Genomic DNA, 18,111 nt, shown 5'->3' with positions numbered 1-18,111 from the left:
CCGCCGCCTTGCCGAGCCCCGGCTGCAGGATGATTCAGGGTCCTCCCAGCCCCACCCTCCCCTCCCAGGCCTCCCCCTCATGAGTCCAGCCTGGGCCTCCCCTTCCTGGAGCACCTGGTTGACAGGAGCCAGCAACTGGGTGGTCGTCCCCATATTCCAGATGCCAAAACTGAGGCTCAGAGAGGGGAGCAGAGGTTCCTACCCCCAGCCCACCTCCCCCTCCATTCAGCCCACCTCTCAGGCGGCTCCCCCAGCTGCTGCCTGGTTGCCATGGTGTCAGAGGAGGAGGAAGAGGAGGAGGAAGAGGAGGAGGAGGAGATTCCTGAGAATCAATCCCCAAACACACACCAGCTGGCCCTCCCTCATCCCTCTCTCCAGCTTCAAAGCCGCCTTTGGTGCAGGCAGACAGAGCAAAGGAGGTCCAGGAGGCAGAGGGTCCAGGTAGTGGGTTCTGGGACCCCAACCTCACCCAGCAGGTCTCCTGGGCCCGGCTCCACGCCCCCCTACAGTTCCCGCCCAGGCGGGCTGTTTCCTGCCTCCCCCTTCGCACATGCAGTTCCCTCCACAGTGAATGCTCTTCCTCGTCCTTCAGGGCCCAGCTGGGCTGTAACTCCACTGGGAACCTCCCCTGAGCCCCTCGGGGCTCCCCCTGCGTCCTCGCCAGCCCCGGTCACAGCCGTTTTCTGGGTGACGCTCTCCTGGGCAGTGAGGTCTTGGGGTGCGAGCTCGGCCTTTGTGCCCCAGCCCCTGGCACAGACAGGTGCTCAGTGAACCCGGAAGGAAGGGAAGGAGGGAGGGAGGAAGAGAGGGAGCAGAGAAACACCTCTCATGGGATTGGGGAGGGTCTGGACCGGGGGCACCTGGCACGGGGCTGGGCTCGGAGCAAGGCCCACTCACTCCCTGCGCCGCCTCCACCTGAGCCTGGGCTCCAGCACCTTCCGCCTCCTCCGATCGGACCGGCTCAGGGGCCGTGTCCACACCCGCAGGCCTGTGTCTGCTGCCCATTAGGATGCGAGGTCATGACACCAGGAGGCAGACGGGCACTTGGCTTCATGAGGAGCTGGTGTGTTAGGGAGAAAGGCCTCCTTTCTCCGCAATCCTGAAATCCCGGACCGTGCGAGTTTGCGAGGGCCTGAGGGCTGACTTGAGCAGAGGTTTTCCAAGGGTTTTCCACTGAATACTTGGTGCAAACAAAGCCGGACCTGAGGCCATGATGTAAAACAGATGGCAGCTACGCTGGTGCACCGGCCCGGCGGGCGCGTAGGGCCAGCTCGCAGGCGGTCAGGTTGGCTGAAGGCGAGGTGAGGGCTCAGCGCGGCCAAACAGGGCTCCTCCTGGGGACTCCCTGGGGCTGTGCTGGGAAAGGGGGGGCTCAGAGGCAGGAGGAGGGGCTGCTTGCAGAGCAGGAATGGCGGGACCCCCTCCAGGTTGGGGCGCGCGTGCTGGGCGGGCGGGGTACGAGGGTCCTGGCAGGAGCCGCTGCCGTGGGCTGAGCACACGCCACAGAGGAGCTATTTCGGGCAGATCCCCTGCGTTGGGGACAGATGGGATGCGGGGCGAGAAGGGAGGCAGGCGGGTGGGAGGCGGTGCTGCCAGGGAGGCGGTGCCTGACCACCCAGGGGATGGGGTGGGCGGTGCCCCTGCCTCACATTCTGCAGGCCATGGGCCACCTGACCCGAGCTGTTTTCGTCAGAGCAGCCCGGCTCTGGACTGGACTGGACGGGGCCCGGTCTTGTCAGACCACAGGCCTCACGGGACCCTTCCCGCACCCGCCTGCCCGCCCGCACCTGCCCAGCCGGCACCCGCCCGTGTCCCAGGCTGGGCCCCTCCCAGGTGCGCCTCCCGCGCACCCTCCCCGGGCAGGTGTGCAGCCTGTGGTCAGGGCTGGGTTTCCTTCTGAGCCCGCAGGCCGGCCGCCCAGCGCCTATATTTAACCAGTTTAATGAGATTCTATCCAGTAATTCCTGAAACTGGTAATCTCTAATTGGGTCAAACGCTCTACCACGGCCAGGGCTCTATTTTTAGCTCAATCCTCAGCTGCAGCTCCTGCTCCCGGCAGCTGTCAGCGGGGCTCCCGGTGCCGCGCGCCAGACCTTGTTTCCAGCTCACCTGGTGCGAGCGGGGGCGCCCCCCCCCCGTCCCCGCCCCCCGGGTGGTCGGCACAAATCCATTTGGTGCCGGTTAGCTTAGGGCCCCAGTGTCGCCATAAGTAAGAGGCTGTGGCCAGCCTCGGGGAGCTGTCTTTGTCCGCAGGGAAAGGGGGTGCTAAGCGTGTCTTTTATGAACATCCCTGGGGGTTCACAGAGAACCCCGCCCTGGCCTCACCAGCCCAGGGACCCCGCTGCCCAGGCCAGGCCTGTCTGTGCTTTGCCTGCTCACGGCCTCTCAGTGGCAGAGCGCCCCCTCCCCCCAACCCCCGCCCCACCCGACAGCACCCACATGGCCTCCTCCCGGGACCCTCTGCACCCTCAGCCACGACTGGCATCCCTGCCTCCTGCGGCCACTTGTCCCCCCAGACGACACAGCAGCCTCCCCAGGCCTCCGCGCTAGTGGCTGATGGAGCCAGTGGCTGATGGAGCCTGTGGCTGATGGAGCCTGTGGCTGATGGAGCCAGTGGCTGATGGAGCCTGTGGCTGATGGAGCCTGTGGCTGATGGAGCCTGTGGCTGATGGAGCCTGTGGCTGATGGAGCCTGTGGCTGATGGAGCCTGTGGCTGGGTGATTCCAGGGCCGAGAAACGCGTTGAGAAAGCGAACTTGACCGAATGCGGTTCCCTGTTGAATATCATCCACCCCTTTCCTGCCTCCACAGACCCAGTCAGTGCGGGGACCTGGAGTGGGAACTCCCGTCGGAGGCAGGTCCCGGCTGATGAGGAGGGACTGGGGAGCTGCCCCCCAGAGTGGCGTCCGGGCCGCGGGGTCTCCAGGCGCCCGACGGCCACAGCAGCTCCGCCAGCTTCAGTGCCGCCACCCTGTGCACCGGGTGTGCCCTGACCCTCCTCCCGCGAGACCCTGTGAGCCAGTCCTCAGGGGAGACGAGGCACCGAGAGGCCGAGTCACCTGCCCAGAGTCCCCGGCGGGGACACGAGACTCAGGTCTCCACCCAGCCACGACCCGTGTCCCCTGCGTGGCCTGCCCACCATCCAGGACGCTCACTTGCTGTCGGAAGGCCCAGGCCCTCAGTTGTGACACAAGGACACACACGAGGTTGGCAATGATGGGGAGTCCCAGGGCCGCCGGGGGCTCAGGCCGAGCTGTTCACGGACTCGGGGTGCCGAGAGCAAAGTGCACGCGTGGTCTTGGCAGGCGACCGGAGGCCGCCTCCCGCCCCGCAGGACCTGATGGGACGGTGACGGTCCGCGGTCTGCTCAGCGCTGAGGGGAGGCGGCCTGTGGGGCCCTTTGCTGTGGGTCGGTGGTTCACCGTCCGTCACACCAAAGTCCAGGACGGAGCAGGCACCGGGGGCCCAGGACACGGGGCTCATGCCACAGACCCTCTGTCCCTGCGGAGGCTGACGTCCGAGACCAGGTGTGGGCGGGGCCGCGCCCTCTGACGGCCCGGGAGGGCCTGTGCCGGCCGTGGCAGCGTCGCTCCGGTCTCCACCGCCTTCAGGGTGTCCTGTCCCCCGAGGCCCCTTCGTGAGGACACATCACGCTGGACGGGGACCCCCTGCTCCAGTGCGACCCCATCTTACCCGCCGTGGCCACCACCTTGGAAAAGCAAGGTCACGTCCTGAGGTCCCGGGGTGAGGGCCTCAGCGTATGAATTTGGGGGACACCGTTCGGCCGATGGTGAGCGCCTGCCCCGCCTCTGGGGTAACCTCCCCGTCGTCCTGGCTGCCAACCGCCCTTTGGGGGCTTCTCCGTCCAGCCTGGCGAACGGGGAGAGGAACGTGTCACAGGGCGGGTCCCCCCCCATGGGGACAGACAGCTCCCCCCGCCTCGATGGGGACAGATGGCCATCCAGGTGAGCCACGGGGTCGGGGTCAGGGCTGACCTCATCCCGGGCTCTGGTCATCCTGCCTGTGACATGGCATGACCCCCCCACCCCCCCGCTCAGGCCTCTGCTTCTCTCTCCACAAAAGGAGGGGGTCGACCTCTGTCCGAGGCCATGGGAGCAAACAGGACGACACATGGTGACCGTGCCCCCACAGGCCGGTGCTGCGTGAGGACAGCGTGCGTGGCCCGGGGCACAAGCCCCAGCGAAACCATCACAGGATCTTTGGAAAGCAGGTGCCCACCTGCCTGTGAAGGTTGGGGGGGGGGGGTGTAGGGATCTGTGACCTTTCCCCCAGTCACTTCATGGCGGCCTTCTGGGCATGTCGTCCGATACAGCTTTTAGTTTATTATTTTAAACACATTTTTTAAAAAATATATTTTATTGAATTTTTACAGAGAGGAAGGGAGAGAGATAGTCAGAAACATCGATGAGAGAGAAACATCGATCAGCCGCCTCCTGCACATCCCCCACTGGGGATGTGCCCGCAACCCAGGTATATGCCCTTGACCGGAACCGAACCTGGGACCCTTCAGTCCGCAGGCCGACGCTCTATCCACTGAGCCAAACCGGTTTCGGCATTTATTTTATTATTTTATTTGTATTGATTTCAGAGAGGAAGGGAGAGGGAGAGAAACACCATTGATGAGAGAATCAATGACTGGCTGCCTCCTGCACACCCCCTACTGGGGACCGAACAGGCATGTGCCCTGACTGGGAATTGAACCCTGACCTCCTGGTTCATAGGTCGATGCTCAACCCCTGAGCCCCGCCGGCCGGGCTGATCCAGTGTGGCCATCGCTCAGCGTTAGGACATACAACACACCCACCGTGGAGCCAGAGCACCTGCGGGAATGGTACCTAACACCCCACAGACCTTGCTACCATCAGGGGACAGGAAGGGGATGTGATGGAAGGTGGTGCTTTGCCACAAAGCGGGGTGGGGCCCCTGGTCCACCCTACCCTCCAGGGACACCAGGTCCAAGAGGGGATGGAGCCCTGACCGGAGGGAGTGGTGGGTGGAGGATTAGGGACCCAGGGTGGGAAGGGGGCGGGGCCGGGGACCCCACCCACTTGCTGCTGGGAGCTGCTGGGACAGGGAGTGGATAGGAGTCCTGGCCTGGGTAGAGGCTGAGGTGCCATCTCTACGATGGTCAGAGCTGACCGTGGCCATTTTTGTTGTTGGTAATCCTCATTAGAGGACATTTTCCCACTGATCTTTAGAGAGAGTGGAAGGGAGGGGGGGAGACAGAGAGAAGCATCAGTGAGAGAGACACATCGATTGGTTGCCTTCCGCATGCGCCCCGACCAGGACCAGGGATTAAGCCCGCAACCGAGGTACGTGCCCTTGGCCGGAATCGAACCCGGGACCCTTCAGTCCGCAGACCGCCGCTCTACCCACTGTGCCACACAGGCCAGGGCTCTGTGACCGCTTTGGAGCTTCTACAAACAGGGCAACGTCCTGCGCTCACCTAATCCTGAGCCGGGACCCTTGAGCCTCTCCTGAAATTCCCGCCCTCAGGTCCACAGCCCAGGGGGTCCCTGGGCGCCCCAATGCGGCCCGGGAGGGGGCGGGGAAGGATCCCGGTGGGCGGCCCCCTGGTCTCTGGTTCCAGGGGCCCCGTTCCCGGTCCCTCTACCAGAGGCGCCAGGGCAGGGCCTGCGCCGAGACCCGCCTCTGCGCCCTCCCGGGGCAGCCCCTACCCTGGGGTCCTCTTGCTCGCGGGGCAGAGGCACCCACCAAGGGCGGCAGGAGAACCAGCAGCTCGGCCTGAGCCCTGCCCTCCAGGGCTGAGTGTGAGCGCGGCCACCGGGCGCCCCGCATTGGTCTCCCCTCCACTGGGGTTCCAGCTCCCCCTCGGGGCGAACTGCAGCGCCCCTCACTGTCCTGTCCCCCCCCCCCCCCACCTCCAGCCTCACACCGGCTTCCGAACCCCTGGCTCCAGGGCCCTCCCCTGGCTCACACCCGACCCGGCCGGCCGCGCTCCTGGAGACCTCAGCACCCCTCCCCCCGTCCCCCATCCCGCCCCCCCAAACCCCCCCATCGCCCGCCGCCACCCTCCTCCCGCCGGGTCCTGGGCGTCGCTTCTGGGGCTCGCAGGACCCTGGGCGCGGGCGCGGGCAGCACCTCGTCATACGGGAAACGCGCCCGGCGGATCCACCCGTGGGAACGGCGCGGGGTTCCAGCACGTTTAACGCCCAAGGGACGCTGCAGGGCACCCACCGCGCGAGCGGGGAAACGGAGGCTCCGCGCCGCAAAGCCGGGGCCGAAGGTCACGCGACCCGCCCGGCGGCGAGGGCGCGGGGGGCGAGGAGGGGACGCGCGGGGGCCGTGCGCGCCCGGCCGGCGGCTCGGGACGGGCTGTCGCGTCGGCACCGCGGCGGCGGGAGGACCCGGCGGGGGCGTGGGGCGCCAGTGCGCAGGCGCGGCGGCGGGAGGGGACGCGCTCGGGGCGCGCGCGCGCGGGCAGCCGGCGCCCCACCTCGGCCCGCCCGCCGGCGCCTCGCCGCCCGCCCGTCCGCCCGCCCGGTGCCCCGGCCGGCGAGGGGCGCGCCCGCTGCATGGCGCTGAGATGGCGGGGGCGCCGCGCGGCCCAGGCGGCCCAGGCGGAGGCGGCGGCGGCGGCGGCGGCGGAGGCGCGGGCGAGCCGGGGGGCGCCGATCAGACGGCCGGACCCCGCGGCCGGCGCGGGCTGCGGGCGTGCGGCGAGGAGTTCGCGTGCCCCGAGCTGGAGGCGCTGTTCCGCGGCTACGCGCTGCGGCTGGAGCAGGCGGCCGCGCTCAAGGCGCTGGCGGTGCTGAGCCTGCTGGCGGGCGCGCTGGCGCTGGGCGAGCTGCTGGGCGCGCGGGGCGCGGCGCGGGGCCTGGCCGGGGGCTCGCACCCCGTGCACTTCGTGCTCTTCCTGGCGCTGCTCGTGGCCACCAACGTGCGCGCGCTGCCGGCGCCGCGGCTGCAGCAGGTCGGGCGCCTGGCGCTGCTCCTCAGCCTCACCTTCGCGCTGCTCGGCTGCCCCTTCGCGCCCGGCGTCGCCGGGGTCCCCGCCGGGGCGGCCGCGGACCAGGGCGTGTGGCCGCTGCTCCTGGTCACCTTCGTGGCCTACGCGCTGCTGCCCGTGGGCGGCCCGCTGGCCGTCGGCTTCGGGCTCGCGGTGGCCGCCTCGCACCTGCTGGTCACGGCCACCTTGGTGCCCGCGCGGCGCCCGCGCCTCTGGAGGACGGTAAGCGCCGCGCCCCTCGGGGCCGGGACCCGCCCGCTCGGGAGGGCCGGGCGCTGGGAGCCGGGCGCGCGTCTCTCCCGTGGGCCGGTGGGGACACGGAGGCCCCGGCGGGGGGCGCGTTCAAGGTCACTAGGGAGTCGGGGACCAGGGGGGCCGGCACCCTGGGGCTGAGCTCCTTTCCGAGTCCAGCGCGCCGCCGGGTGTGGAGCTGGAGACGGGAAGCCGCGCGGATAGCCGGGACCGCCCCAAGGTCAGGCGGCGGTGGGCGGCCCCGCGGGGCTGGAGCCGGGTCCGACGCCCTCGAGGCGCGCATCCCCGCGGGAGGGACGCGAGTGGGTGCGGAGAGGGGTCTGGGCGGCAGGGTTCCTCCTGGGCTGTGCGCGCGGCCCCGGGCTCCGCGCTTGTGTGCACCCCGGGTCGCAGAGTCCCCTTCCAGCCCTGAGGCCGGGGGTGGGGGGTGGGGGGGGTACCCTCTCGGGTCCTGAAGGGCTGGGGTTGCCGAGGTCGCGCACTGGCTGCCTTTGGCTCGAGGGTGTGGAAACCGGAGGGGTGGGGGAGGGGAGGGGGTGAGGAGGGACAGGTGGTCGGACCAGACAACCGGTGGGGGATGGGAGCCAGTCAGCTGGGGGGGGGGTGACAGAGAGGCGCCCCCAGACCCCATGCCCTGGGCACACGTGGTCACAGGACCCTAGGACCCAGTGGAGGGACACGATTCTGGACCTGAGTTCTGTGCCCAGAAAGGGGGCGGGGCTGGGAGGGCGGGAGGATGGCGACCTGGAGGGGGTGGGGGGAGAGGAGCAGAAGTGGGGGTGAGACAGAGAGCAGGGGAAGGGCCAGGGCTGCTACCGGGTGGGTAGGGGGTGTTGGACCCCTGAGGGTGAGAGAGAGAGAGCCCGCGAGCCGAGGAGGAGGCTGGGAGACAGGTGTGTAGGCTGTGTCTGCCTGTGGGCAGGTTGGCGAGGTGCTGGGAGCCATGGTGTGTGAGTGCAGGCACCAGGGCCGGGGAGACCCTCCTGGTTCCAACCTGCACCTGGTTCCCAGGTGGAGCGTCAGCTCGGAGACATTCCTTGGGTCCAAGGTCACAGTGAAGACGGCCGGGGCCCCATAGGGATGACCAGGCCGCAGGGGGATGCTCAGGGCACCTGGGTGTTCAGGTTCAAGTGGGCACTGGTTTTAGAGGACTTGCCCCTGGGGGCTGACCCCCGGGGCAGGTCCTGGGCTCCTTCTCCAGGTGAGCAGCTCCGTGACTGGGCAGCCAGGTGCTGGGCCCGGTTGGGCCTCAGTTTACCTGGGGAATCATCACGGCCGGAGTAGAGGGGAGGTGGGTATGGAGTGTGACTGGGTAGGGTCCCGGGTGCCCTGTCCCCTGTTCTAGTCATCCCCCCATGACCTGCCTCCCCTAGCCCTCTGGCCGCACCCCCGTCTGCCCCTCAGCCCCTCTGTCCTCCCTGACCTCCGCGGGCGCCTGCTTTCCCCGCCCATGCTCCTGGCCAGCTGAGGCCTTGCTCTCTGGAAAAGCCGTGTCTGCCTGGCCTGTGTACAGACCTTGGCTCCTGAACCCCTGGGTTGGGTGACCTGGGCCCCTGGCCCCCCACCTGATGGTGCCCGTCCTGAGGAGATGACCGCCGAGCGCTCCATTGCAGGGGCCCTCGGAGACTGGGAGCTGATGGTGCTGGCCTCGTGGGAGGGGGTGCGGTGCTGCTTCTCCCAGGGGGATGGGTGTCCCGTGTGTCCCACGTTCTGCATGTTCCAGACATTGCATGCGGCTGGGAGCCAGGGTGATGGTGTCTCAGGGGAAGGCTGCCTGCAGGGAGTGCGCCCCTCTGCCTGTGGGCACGGTAACAGCTCAGTGCCGTTTAAATATTGACTGCAGAAACGCACTGTTTTATACTTGCTGGCCGCCCGGCTGCCACTAGGGCCTTTGCAAACAGACCGGCATGAGCACCTGCCCCAATGCAGCACATGGTCTGTCACAGGACCGACCCGCCTGGTCACTCGGACCCGGCCCAGGCCCAGGCACAGCCGCCCCACCTGGCGGGCGGCACCAGATCCAGGCACCAGAGAAGCTCACCCGCACCGGCTCCCAGCTCCGAGACGGCACCCGGGAGGAGGGGCTAGGCTGTCCAAGGCCACAGTGAGGAGGACAGGGCCGCCTGGAGACCGTCAGGCCACCGGGGCTGTTCAGGGCCAGGGTGGGCCCTGTCCTTGGAGGACTGTCCACTCCCGTGTGCCCAGGGCCGGGGAGCTGTTCCGCTCTCCGCTGGCGGCGTGGTCTCCAGGGGGAGTGTCCCCTCGCGTCTGCCTGAGGTGCCGTGTGTGCACCCAGCGGGCAGGTGCGTGTGAGACTGACTTGGCTCCGTCCAGCTGGTCGATGACCTAACCCCCGAGATAACAGGCCTTTCAGAGGGAGAGGCGGCAGCCGTCCCTCAGGGACGAACAGGGACTCGGGAAGCCCAGGTCCGATGGCCGGGCGCCGGGCGTTTATGGGAAAGGGAAGGGGAACCTTCGCATCCACAGGAGGAAGGCGTGGCTGCGGGTGCGGATCCCCTAGCCGTGACGCTGAGTCTAAACCAGCGGTTCTCAACCTGTGGGTCGCGACCCCTTTGGGGGTCGAACGACCCTTTCACAGGGGTCGCCTAAGCCCATCGGAAAACACATCTATAATTACATATTGTCTTTGTGATGAATCACTATGCTTTAATGATGTTCAATGTGTAACAGTGAAATTGGGGGTCACCACCACATGAGGAGCCGTATTACAGGGTCGCGGCGTCAGGAAGGTTGAGAGCCGCTGGTCTAAACCGTGTTTCTAGTTTTCAGTCTGTAGGCATCCCACCCCCGTTATCCTTGCTCACAGCCTGTTAGGACATCCACGTGGAGGAATAAGACTGCAGCTCTGGCTCCATTTAATTTTGTTGTTTTGTTTGTTTGTTTATTTAAAAAAACATTTTTATTGACATCAGAGAGGGAGGGAGAGGGAGAGAGAGAGAGAGGAATGCCAATGCTGAGAGAGAATCATGGATCGGCCGCCTCCTGCACGCCCCCTCCTGGGGATCGAGCCCGAAACCTGAACCGGGAATCGAACCGTGACCTCCTGGTTCACGGGTCGATGCTCAGCCCCTGAGCCACCCGGTTGGGCTGCGGCTCCATTTTCAAGGGGCTCTGTCCATATGGTTCACACACACTCTTGTCCTTGGGGATGCCATCTGAGTGCTGGGGCTTATAGATTCGCGTCCCAGGGTTTGTCGCGAACGCAGGCGGGAGTCACTGCGAATGCAGCAGGTCTGTCTGTCCATGCCCTGGGGGTCATGTGCCTGAGGCTGCCCCAGTCACCTGAGGCTGCAGGCTGCCACGGCCGCTCCCACCCACCTGCATCCCTGCCCAGGTGGACCTGCCTCCCCTCTGCTGTCCTGCAGTCACCCCGTCAGGTGTCCTGCCCTCCCAGGAGCCTGTGACCGTGGCCTGTGGCCTGCGGGTCATGGTGCTGGTGCTGGTTTTGTCCTGTAATCGCGAGCGAGGCAGCCCTTCTGGTCAGACCAGGAGCAGTGGCCCTGGAACCTTCTGGAAAAGCCCGAGTTTATCGGACACAGGAGCCGTCCGTGTCTGCAGGGACGGGACAGGGTTCAGAACGGCTCCCAGGACCCGTGGGGGCTGTGGCCCCCTCCCGAGCTGCCTGTGGAGGGGGTTGGGGAGCGCCCCCCAAGTGGGGCCCCTGCCCACGCTCTGTCCTCTCCCCTCCAGCTCGCAGCCAACGCCCTGCTCTTCCTGGGCGTGAACATGTACGGGGTGTGCGTGAGGGTCCTGGCGGAGCGCGCCCAGCGCAGGGCCTTCCTGCAGGCGCGCACCTGCATCGAGGACCGGCTGCGGCTGGAGGACGAGAACGAGAAGCAGGTGGGTGGCGGTCCCTGTGCGGTGCTCTCTCCGGTGGGTCAGCACAGGGAGCCCTGTCCTGGGCTCCTGGGCACCCGCAGGCTCAGGTTAGGCTCCGGGTCGCCCAGCAGGCCCAGAGCAGCCCGGAGGTGGCCGAGCAGCTCATCCGTCCAGCCCCGCCCCGTGTCGGGGTGGCCCCGGCCACATGGGTGTCACGGTCTCTGCTTTCATGTTTCAACTCATGAACAGAGCAGTTCAGCTCAGGAGCCCCTGTGGAGCCTCCTGCAGCCCTGACCCAGGGAAGTGTACCCCAGTTCTGGGAGATGGGCGGGTGCGGGGCCAGCTCTGGGGTGATCGCTGTGGGTAGGGGTGCCCACGGTGCCGGCAGCAGGAGATGCCGGGCGGGCCCGGATGGGCTCTTTTCTCTCCTGCACTGGCCGGGCCTCCAGGGCCGTGTGGACGGGGTGTGGTGGGCTCGGCGCCGGCCCGAGTGCACTGCTGGGGGGGCGGGGGCTCTCTCGGGACGCTCCTCACCCGGACGAGGAGGGTCCCCCCCGCCTCCCGATTCCCCGAGACTTTTCATCACGAGTGGGTGTTGAATTTTGCCATTTCCCCCTAGATCGTTGCCTGTGATTTTTGTCGTTGCCCGTATGGCATCGGGTGATGTCTCAGGGTTGAACTGCATTGTGTCCCTGGCGGACGCCCCGAGCCAGGCTCTGAGGTGTTGGCTGAAATGCTGGGAACGGGCAGAGGTGTCCCATCGTGTTCTTGAGGGCCCCTGGGCCGCGCTTTCCTCGTCCTGTCTTGCCTGGTGCCGGTGTGAGGGCCTGGGTGGCTCCCTCAGCCTCCGTGGCAGGTCGGAGGGTTAGTGCTCGTCCTTTGTCAGGTGCTTGGTCACCGGCCAGTGAAACCACTGGCTCTGGGGGCTTCTTCCTGTGAGTTTAAAAAAAAAAAAAAATATATATATATATATATATATTTTTTTTTTTATTGATTTTTTTTACAGAGAGGAAGGGAGAGAGATAGAGAGTCAGAAACATCGATGAGAGAGAAACATCGATCAGCTGCCTCTTGAACATCCCCCACTGGGGATGTGCCCGCAACCCAGTTACATGCCCTTGACCGGAATCGAACCCGGGACCTTTCAGTCCGCAGGCCGACGCTCTATCCACTGAGCCAAACCGGTTTCAGCATGTGAGTTTTTAAATGGAGAAACCAACCTCTTTCATGGACACAGAGCTATTCGAGTCTGTCGGTCACAGCACTGACTACATCCCGGGAAGTTGTAATTTCTGCTTTTCGGGGACCCGGGTGTTTCTCCCCAACTGTCAGACTTGTGTGTGGAGAGCGGGTCCCAGTCCCTTGGGTCAGGAGTGATATCTTTCATTGGTTTTGCTGGAGGTTGGTGAGTTGTTTCATTGAGGGGCTGCTGGAGGGGCAGTGAGATGGGGTTCTCTACCCCCCCCCCCCGCCTCCCCAACTCCACGTGGGATCTAAACTCTGATCCTTGGTTTTCTCCCCAAACCTGAGAGAGGAGCCCCAGACCGTGAGCCTGGAGGTCAGGGCCAGCAGCAGGAGGTCGGGGAGGACCCTGGGCGGGGAGGGCATGGCTGGGTGAGGAGGGTGAGGCCCAGGAGGGGGGCGGAGCCCCGAGAAGCCCGATGTGCCTCCTGCCCTGGGGGTCGGGGGAGTGGAGACCAGGGGAAACCAGAAGAGGGACCAGGAGGAAACGCCCTGCTGCCTCCAAAGCCCTCACCTCGCGAGGACAGGGCCCCGTCTGCCCGGGGCAGAGCCTCCCAGGACAGCTCCGTGAGGAGTAGGGCTGGGGGCGGGTTCCTTCCCGTGACCGCTTCCTGGAGAAGCCGAGTGCACGGGGGGGGGGGGCACAGGGGGCTGTGGGGAGACACGAGTGGCTGGGTGTTCCGGTGGTACCTGCCCAGGATTCTGGGATTGAGGTACCTGTGCAGTGACCGGCCAGGCCTGCGCACCACCCACCAGGCTCCGGGGCCAGGCCGGGGCTGCAGGACGGGTCCACGTGCTGCTGGCTCGGGAGGAGGGCTGAGCCCTCTCCGGGGCAGGTGCCTGGAGGATGCACAGGGAGGGCCCACGCAGCACCACCGTCTCTCCGGTCCAGGAGCGGCTGCTCATGAGCCTCCTGCCCCGGAACGTTGCCATGGAGATGAAGGAGGACTTCCTGAAGCCCCCGGAGAGGATTTTCCACAAGATTTACATCCAGCGGCATGACAACGTGAGGTAGTGCGCTGGCCCGTGGCCGAGAGCCTGGGAGCTGAGGTGGGGGTGATGGAGGAGGTGAAGATGATGGAGGAGGTGGAGGTGATGGAGGAGGAGATGGAGGAGGTGGAGGGGATGGAGGAGATGGAAGTGATGGAGGAGGAGATGGAGGAGGTGGTGGAGGAGGAGATGGAAGTGATGGAGGAGGAGATGGAGGAGGTGATGGAGGAGGTGATGGAGGAGGAGATGGAGGAGGTGGTGGAGGAGGTGGTGGAGGTGATGGAGGAGCTGATGGAGGAGGTGATGGAGGAGGAGATGGAGGAGCTGATGGAGGAGGTGATGGAGGAGGAGATGGAAGTGATGGAGGAGGAGATGGAGGAGGTGATGGAGGAGGTGATGGAGGAGGTGGTGGAGGTGATGGAGGAGCTGATGGAGGAGGTGATGGAGGAGGAGATGGAAGTGATGGAGGAGGAGATGGAGGAGGTGATGGAGGAGGTGATGGAGGAGGTGGTGGAGGTGATGGAGGAGCTGATGGAGGAGGTGATGGAGGAGGAGATGGAAGTGATGGAGGAGGAGATGGAGGAGGTGATGGAGGAGGTGGAGGAGGTGATGGAGGAGGTGATGGAGGAGGTGGAGGGGATGGAGGAGGTGATAGAGGAGGTGATGGAGGAGGTGGAGGGGATGGAGGAAGTGGAGGGGATGGAAGAGGTGGAGGGGATGGAGGAGGAGATGGAAGTGATGGAGGAGGAGATGGAGGAGGTGATGGAGGAGGTGGAGGGGATGGAGGAGGAGATGGAGGAGGAGATGGAGGAGGTGGAGGTGATGGAGGAGATGGAGGTGATGGAGGAGGAGATGGACAAGGGGATGGAGGAGGTGGAGGTGATGGAGGAGGTGATGGAGGAGGATAGTTGTCCCCCTAGAGAGGGTCCCCTGAAGACCAGGAGTGAGAGGCCACGGTGTGGGCCAGGGTTCGAGCCCAGGCAGGAGGAGCTTCCCCTCTGGGCACTCGGTTCATCATCACACCCCTGAGATCTGCCAGCATCGCACCTCGACTTTGTGAGGAAATGGAGGCTCAGAAAGTGAGGCGAGTGTGCGGAGGTCCCCGGCAGGGCCCGGCGGGGCTGAGGCTGGACCAGGGCCAGGGGCCTCTGAGCGGCTGCAGTGTCTCCTGCCTCTGTGACACCAGAGTCCGTGGTCCTTCCGACCTCAGTCTTCTCTCCTGTGAAATGGGAGGAGGAAGCCGTGGCTTCCAGTCTGGGTTGAGGAAGAAGCAGGAAGGTGTGCTTCACGGCGACTGTGAAGGGCAGCTGTGTGCGGCAGCCTGGTCTGAGGCGGGCGGTGACGGGCGGCCCCTGTCTTGCAGCATCCTCTTCGCGGACATCGTGGGCTTCACGGGGCTGGCGTCGCAGTGCACGGCCCAGGAGCTGGTCAAGCTGCTCAACGAGCTCTTTGGCAAGTTCGACGAGCTGGCTACGGTAAGTGCTGCCACGGGAAGTGCTGCCACGGTAAGTGCGGCCACGGTAAGTGCTGCCACTGAAGTGCGGCCACGGGAAGCGCGGCCACGGGAAGCGCGGCCACGGGAAGTGCTGCCACGGGAAGCGCAGCCATGGGAAGTGCAGGAACCGGTCTGGGGTCCGAGAGGGGCTGTGGCCCGGACGGATGGGCAGAGGTTGGCTCACCCACTCGGTTCCCGGGACCACCTGTGGGTTTGCACGTGAGGGAGGCGGGCACTGCCCAGCCCGCGCAGTGGGGTTGGGAGACTCCCTGCCTGTGGGCGCCTCCCAGAGGGTCCTCCCCGGGTGGGGCCTGGGCGGGGGCCTGGGCCGGGCCGAGCCGGCTCCTGTCTTGGTCTGATCTTCGGGGAGGGTGTCTGTCTCCACCACGCGTGACGTCAGCGCGGCCGGGTCGTGGGTGCTTTCCACCAAGTTGAGGACGTTTCCTTTTATTCTCATTTTGCGAGTTTCTGTCAGGAACGGATGCTGGCTTTTGTCCAGCGTGTGGTTGCGTCTGTTGCGTCGGTCACGCGGTGTTTCCCTCCTAGTTCCTGTTGACGACTCGCAGACGCAGGCGGATGTTAGGACGACCTTGTCCCCGGACAGGGACGCGGGCGGCGGTGGGCCGTTTGATCTGTTGTTGGCTTGATTTGCTCAGGTTTTGTTGCGAGTTTTTCCGTCTGCGATCCTGAAGGATGTCACTCCGGCTCCCTTGACCCGTGTGGGGTCAGGGTCCTGCGTGCTCGCCCCCAGGGCCTGGGCGTCCTCCGGCCGGCTTCCCGGGAGTCTGTGCAGAACGGGGGTCGTCTCCTGCCTGAGCCTGTGGCCGCGTTTCGTGGTGGAGCCGTCGGGCAAGGAGCTTCATCTGGGGAGCGTTCAGCTACAAACCCAGTTTCCCAGACAGGCCCCGGGCCCTGCGCTGCTGCCCTGAGGAGTGTGGTGGTCCTTTTATTTCCGAGGAATCCGTCCGTTTAACCGAAGTTGTCAGCATCATTCAAGTTGCTCGCAGTGTTTCTCGTCACCCCAAGGTCTGTAGACTCTGGGGCGACCTCTCTCGTTCCTGATTTCGGTAATTGGTGTTTTCCGTTTTTCTTTCTTGATCGTTCTGCCTGGAGGTTTGCCAGCTTTAGTTATTTATTTCATTTTATTTTTGAAGGTATATTTTATTGATTTTTACAGAAAGGAAAGGAGAGGGATAGAGAGTTAGAAACATTGATGAGAGAGAAACACCGATCAGCTGCCTCCTGCACATCTCCCACTGGGGATGTCCCCACAACCAAGGTACATGCCCCTGACCGGAATCGAACCCGGGACCCTTCAGTCCGCAGGCCGATGCTCTATCCACTGAGCCACACCGGTCAGGGCTTTATTGATTTTTTTAAAAAAGAACTTGCTTTTGGTGCCACTGATGCAGCGGTTCTCAACCTGTGGGTCGCGACCCCTTCGGCGGCCGAACGACCCTTTCCCAGGGGTCGCCTAAGGCCATCCTGCATATCAGACATTTACGTGACGATTCATAACGGCAGCCACATGACAGTTATGAAGTAGCAACGACAATAATGTTATGGTTGGGTCACAACATGAGGAGCTGTATTTAAAGGGCCAGAAGGTTGAGAACCGCTGCATTGATGTCTCTGATCTTCTATTTTAATAAATTCCTGTCCGATTTGTGTTATTTTGTTTCTTTTGCTTATTTTGGATTTAAATTGCTCTTCTTGTAGTTTCTTTAAAAAATTTTTGATTTCAGAGAGGAAGGGAGAGGGAGATAGAAACATCAATGATGAGGGAATCACGGATCGGCTGCCTCCTGCCCGCCCCCCACTGGGGATGGAGTCCGCACCCCAGGCCTGTGCCCTGACCGGGAATCGAACCCGGGCCCTCAGTCCACGGAGCCACACCAGCCAGGGCTCTCCTTGCAGTTTCTTAAGGTGGAAACCGAGGCCACGCGTTTGAGGCCGTTTTCTCTTCTGACATAAACGTCCGGCTGCGAACTTCCGCGCACGGACGGACGGACGGACGGTGTGGGCAGCGGCCGGGGCTCTAATGCGTTTTTCGTTGTTATTTAGCTCGGATGTTTATGCTCCTCCCGCTCCTGCAGGGACCTGCAGACCGTCCTTTTGTTTCTGTTTCGCTTTGGGCAGTTTCTGGGGCGGAGCCTGGGTCCCCCTCTTCTCTCCTGCCGCCCCTGCCCCCTCCCGTCCTGTGGCCCCCTCACCCCCGGCTCTGGCTGAGGTGACTGCACGGGAGCCCAGACCGGAGCGCCCATCGCCTTCCTCCGGCTCTTCCCTCTGCTCCTCTGGCCCCGGGGGAGTGGCCCGGGTTGAATCCGTCTTCACGACCATTTTACAAACGCGTTTTACGGCGGGTGAATCCTGCTGAGGAGGGAGGGGTTGGCCCGGCTGTGCCGTCGCCCTCGTGCCCGCGTGCAGGGCGTGGGGCGTCCTGCGTGGCTGGGAAGGCACGCTCAGCTGGGGGGCGGACGCCACTCCTCGCGGCCACGGCGGCGGCACAGACACGGGCTGTTTGCCTTGGGCTCCAGAGCGGCGGGCGGCTTATTTGTCCCTTCTCCGCGCTGGCGGCTGCCACGTGCCGGGTTCCTGGCCTTTCCCCCACTTACCGGCTCCATCTCCCACCCGCGTTTGCTCTGTGCCCACGTACGTATGGGCGCTGGTCACGCCCCTTGGATTCGGGGGCAACGCCTGTCTGGGCTCAGTCTTGCTCCCCCGCCTGTGGGGGGAAGGGCCGGCTGGATGCCCGTTTTCTCAGTGGGAAAGGGAATGAACTGGGCGGAGCAGGTGCCTCTACGGAGGGTTCCCGGGGGCTGGGGGCGGCGAGGGGAGCTCTCCGTGTGCGGGCCACCTGCCTGGTCCCGGCCCTGGACTAGCTCCTCGGGGTGCCGGGCGATGGGAGCCTGTGTCCCTGGCTCTGGTCGCCACCCCACCCTTCAGAGGCTGTTCCCAGGGAGACCCTGTCCTCTGATGCATGTTCTCAGCCTCAGTGTGGCTGTTCCCGCACGTGAGAGAGGACACGTGGGACCTCAGACCCTGCAGGTGACGCACACACGTCACTGGGCAGTTGGGAGGCCGGACAGGAGGGGCGCCTTTCCTAGCAGGTCACTAACATAATGCAACATTGTATCAGCCCCAGGTGTGTTTAGGCACTTACATGCAACATTGTATCCATTCCCGTGTATAGCTTCCTGTTACTCACATGCCTTAGGAAGTGATGGCCCCGGTAGGTCTAGTGCCCACCTGGCTCCGTGCAGTTATTACCGTATTATCGACTCTGTTCTGCATGCTCTACA

General features: G+C 64.7%; 1 protein-coding gene across 1 annotated transcript in view; it reads left to right on the top strand.

Annotated features, from left to right (window-relative positions):
* The first annotated feature begins 6,468 nt into the window (after window positions 1-6,468).
* ADCY1 (adenylate cyclase 1) overlaps window positions 6,469-18,111 on the top strand; it is a 33,041-nt gene continuing 21,398 nt past the window's right edge. Inside the window, exons 1-4 of the mRNA XM_059655985.1 lie at window positions 6,469-7,212; window positions 10,954-11,103; window positions 13,217-13,335; window positions 14,678-14,789. Coding sequence (XP_059511968.1) covers window positions 6,568-7,212; window positions 10,954-11,103; window positions 13,217-13,335; window positions 14,678-14,789 — 1,026 coding nt within the window. The 5' untranslated portion in view covers window positions 6,469-6,567. The remainder of the gene's footprint in view (window positions 7,213-10,953; window positions 11,104-13,216; window positions 13,336-14,677; window positions 14,790-18,111) is intronic.

This window comes from Myotis daubentonii, chromosome 10 (genome assembly GCF_963259705.1).
Source record: "Myotis daubentonii chromosome 10, mMyoDau2.1, whole genome shotgun sequence".
Taxonomy (NCBI): domain Eukaryota; kingdom Metazoa; phylum Chordata; class Mammalia; order Chiroptera; family Vespertilionidae; genus Myotis; species Myotis daubentonii.
This window is presented reverse-complemented; position numbering and strand designations above follow the sequence as displayed.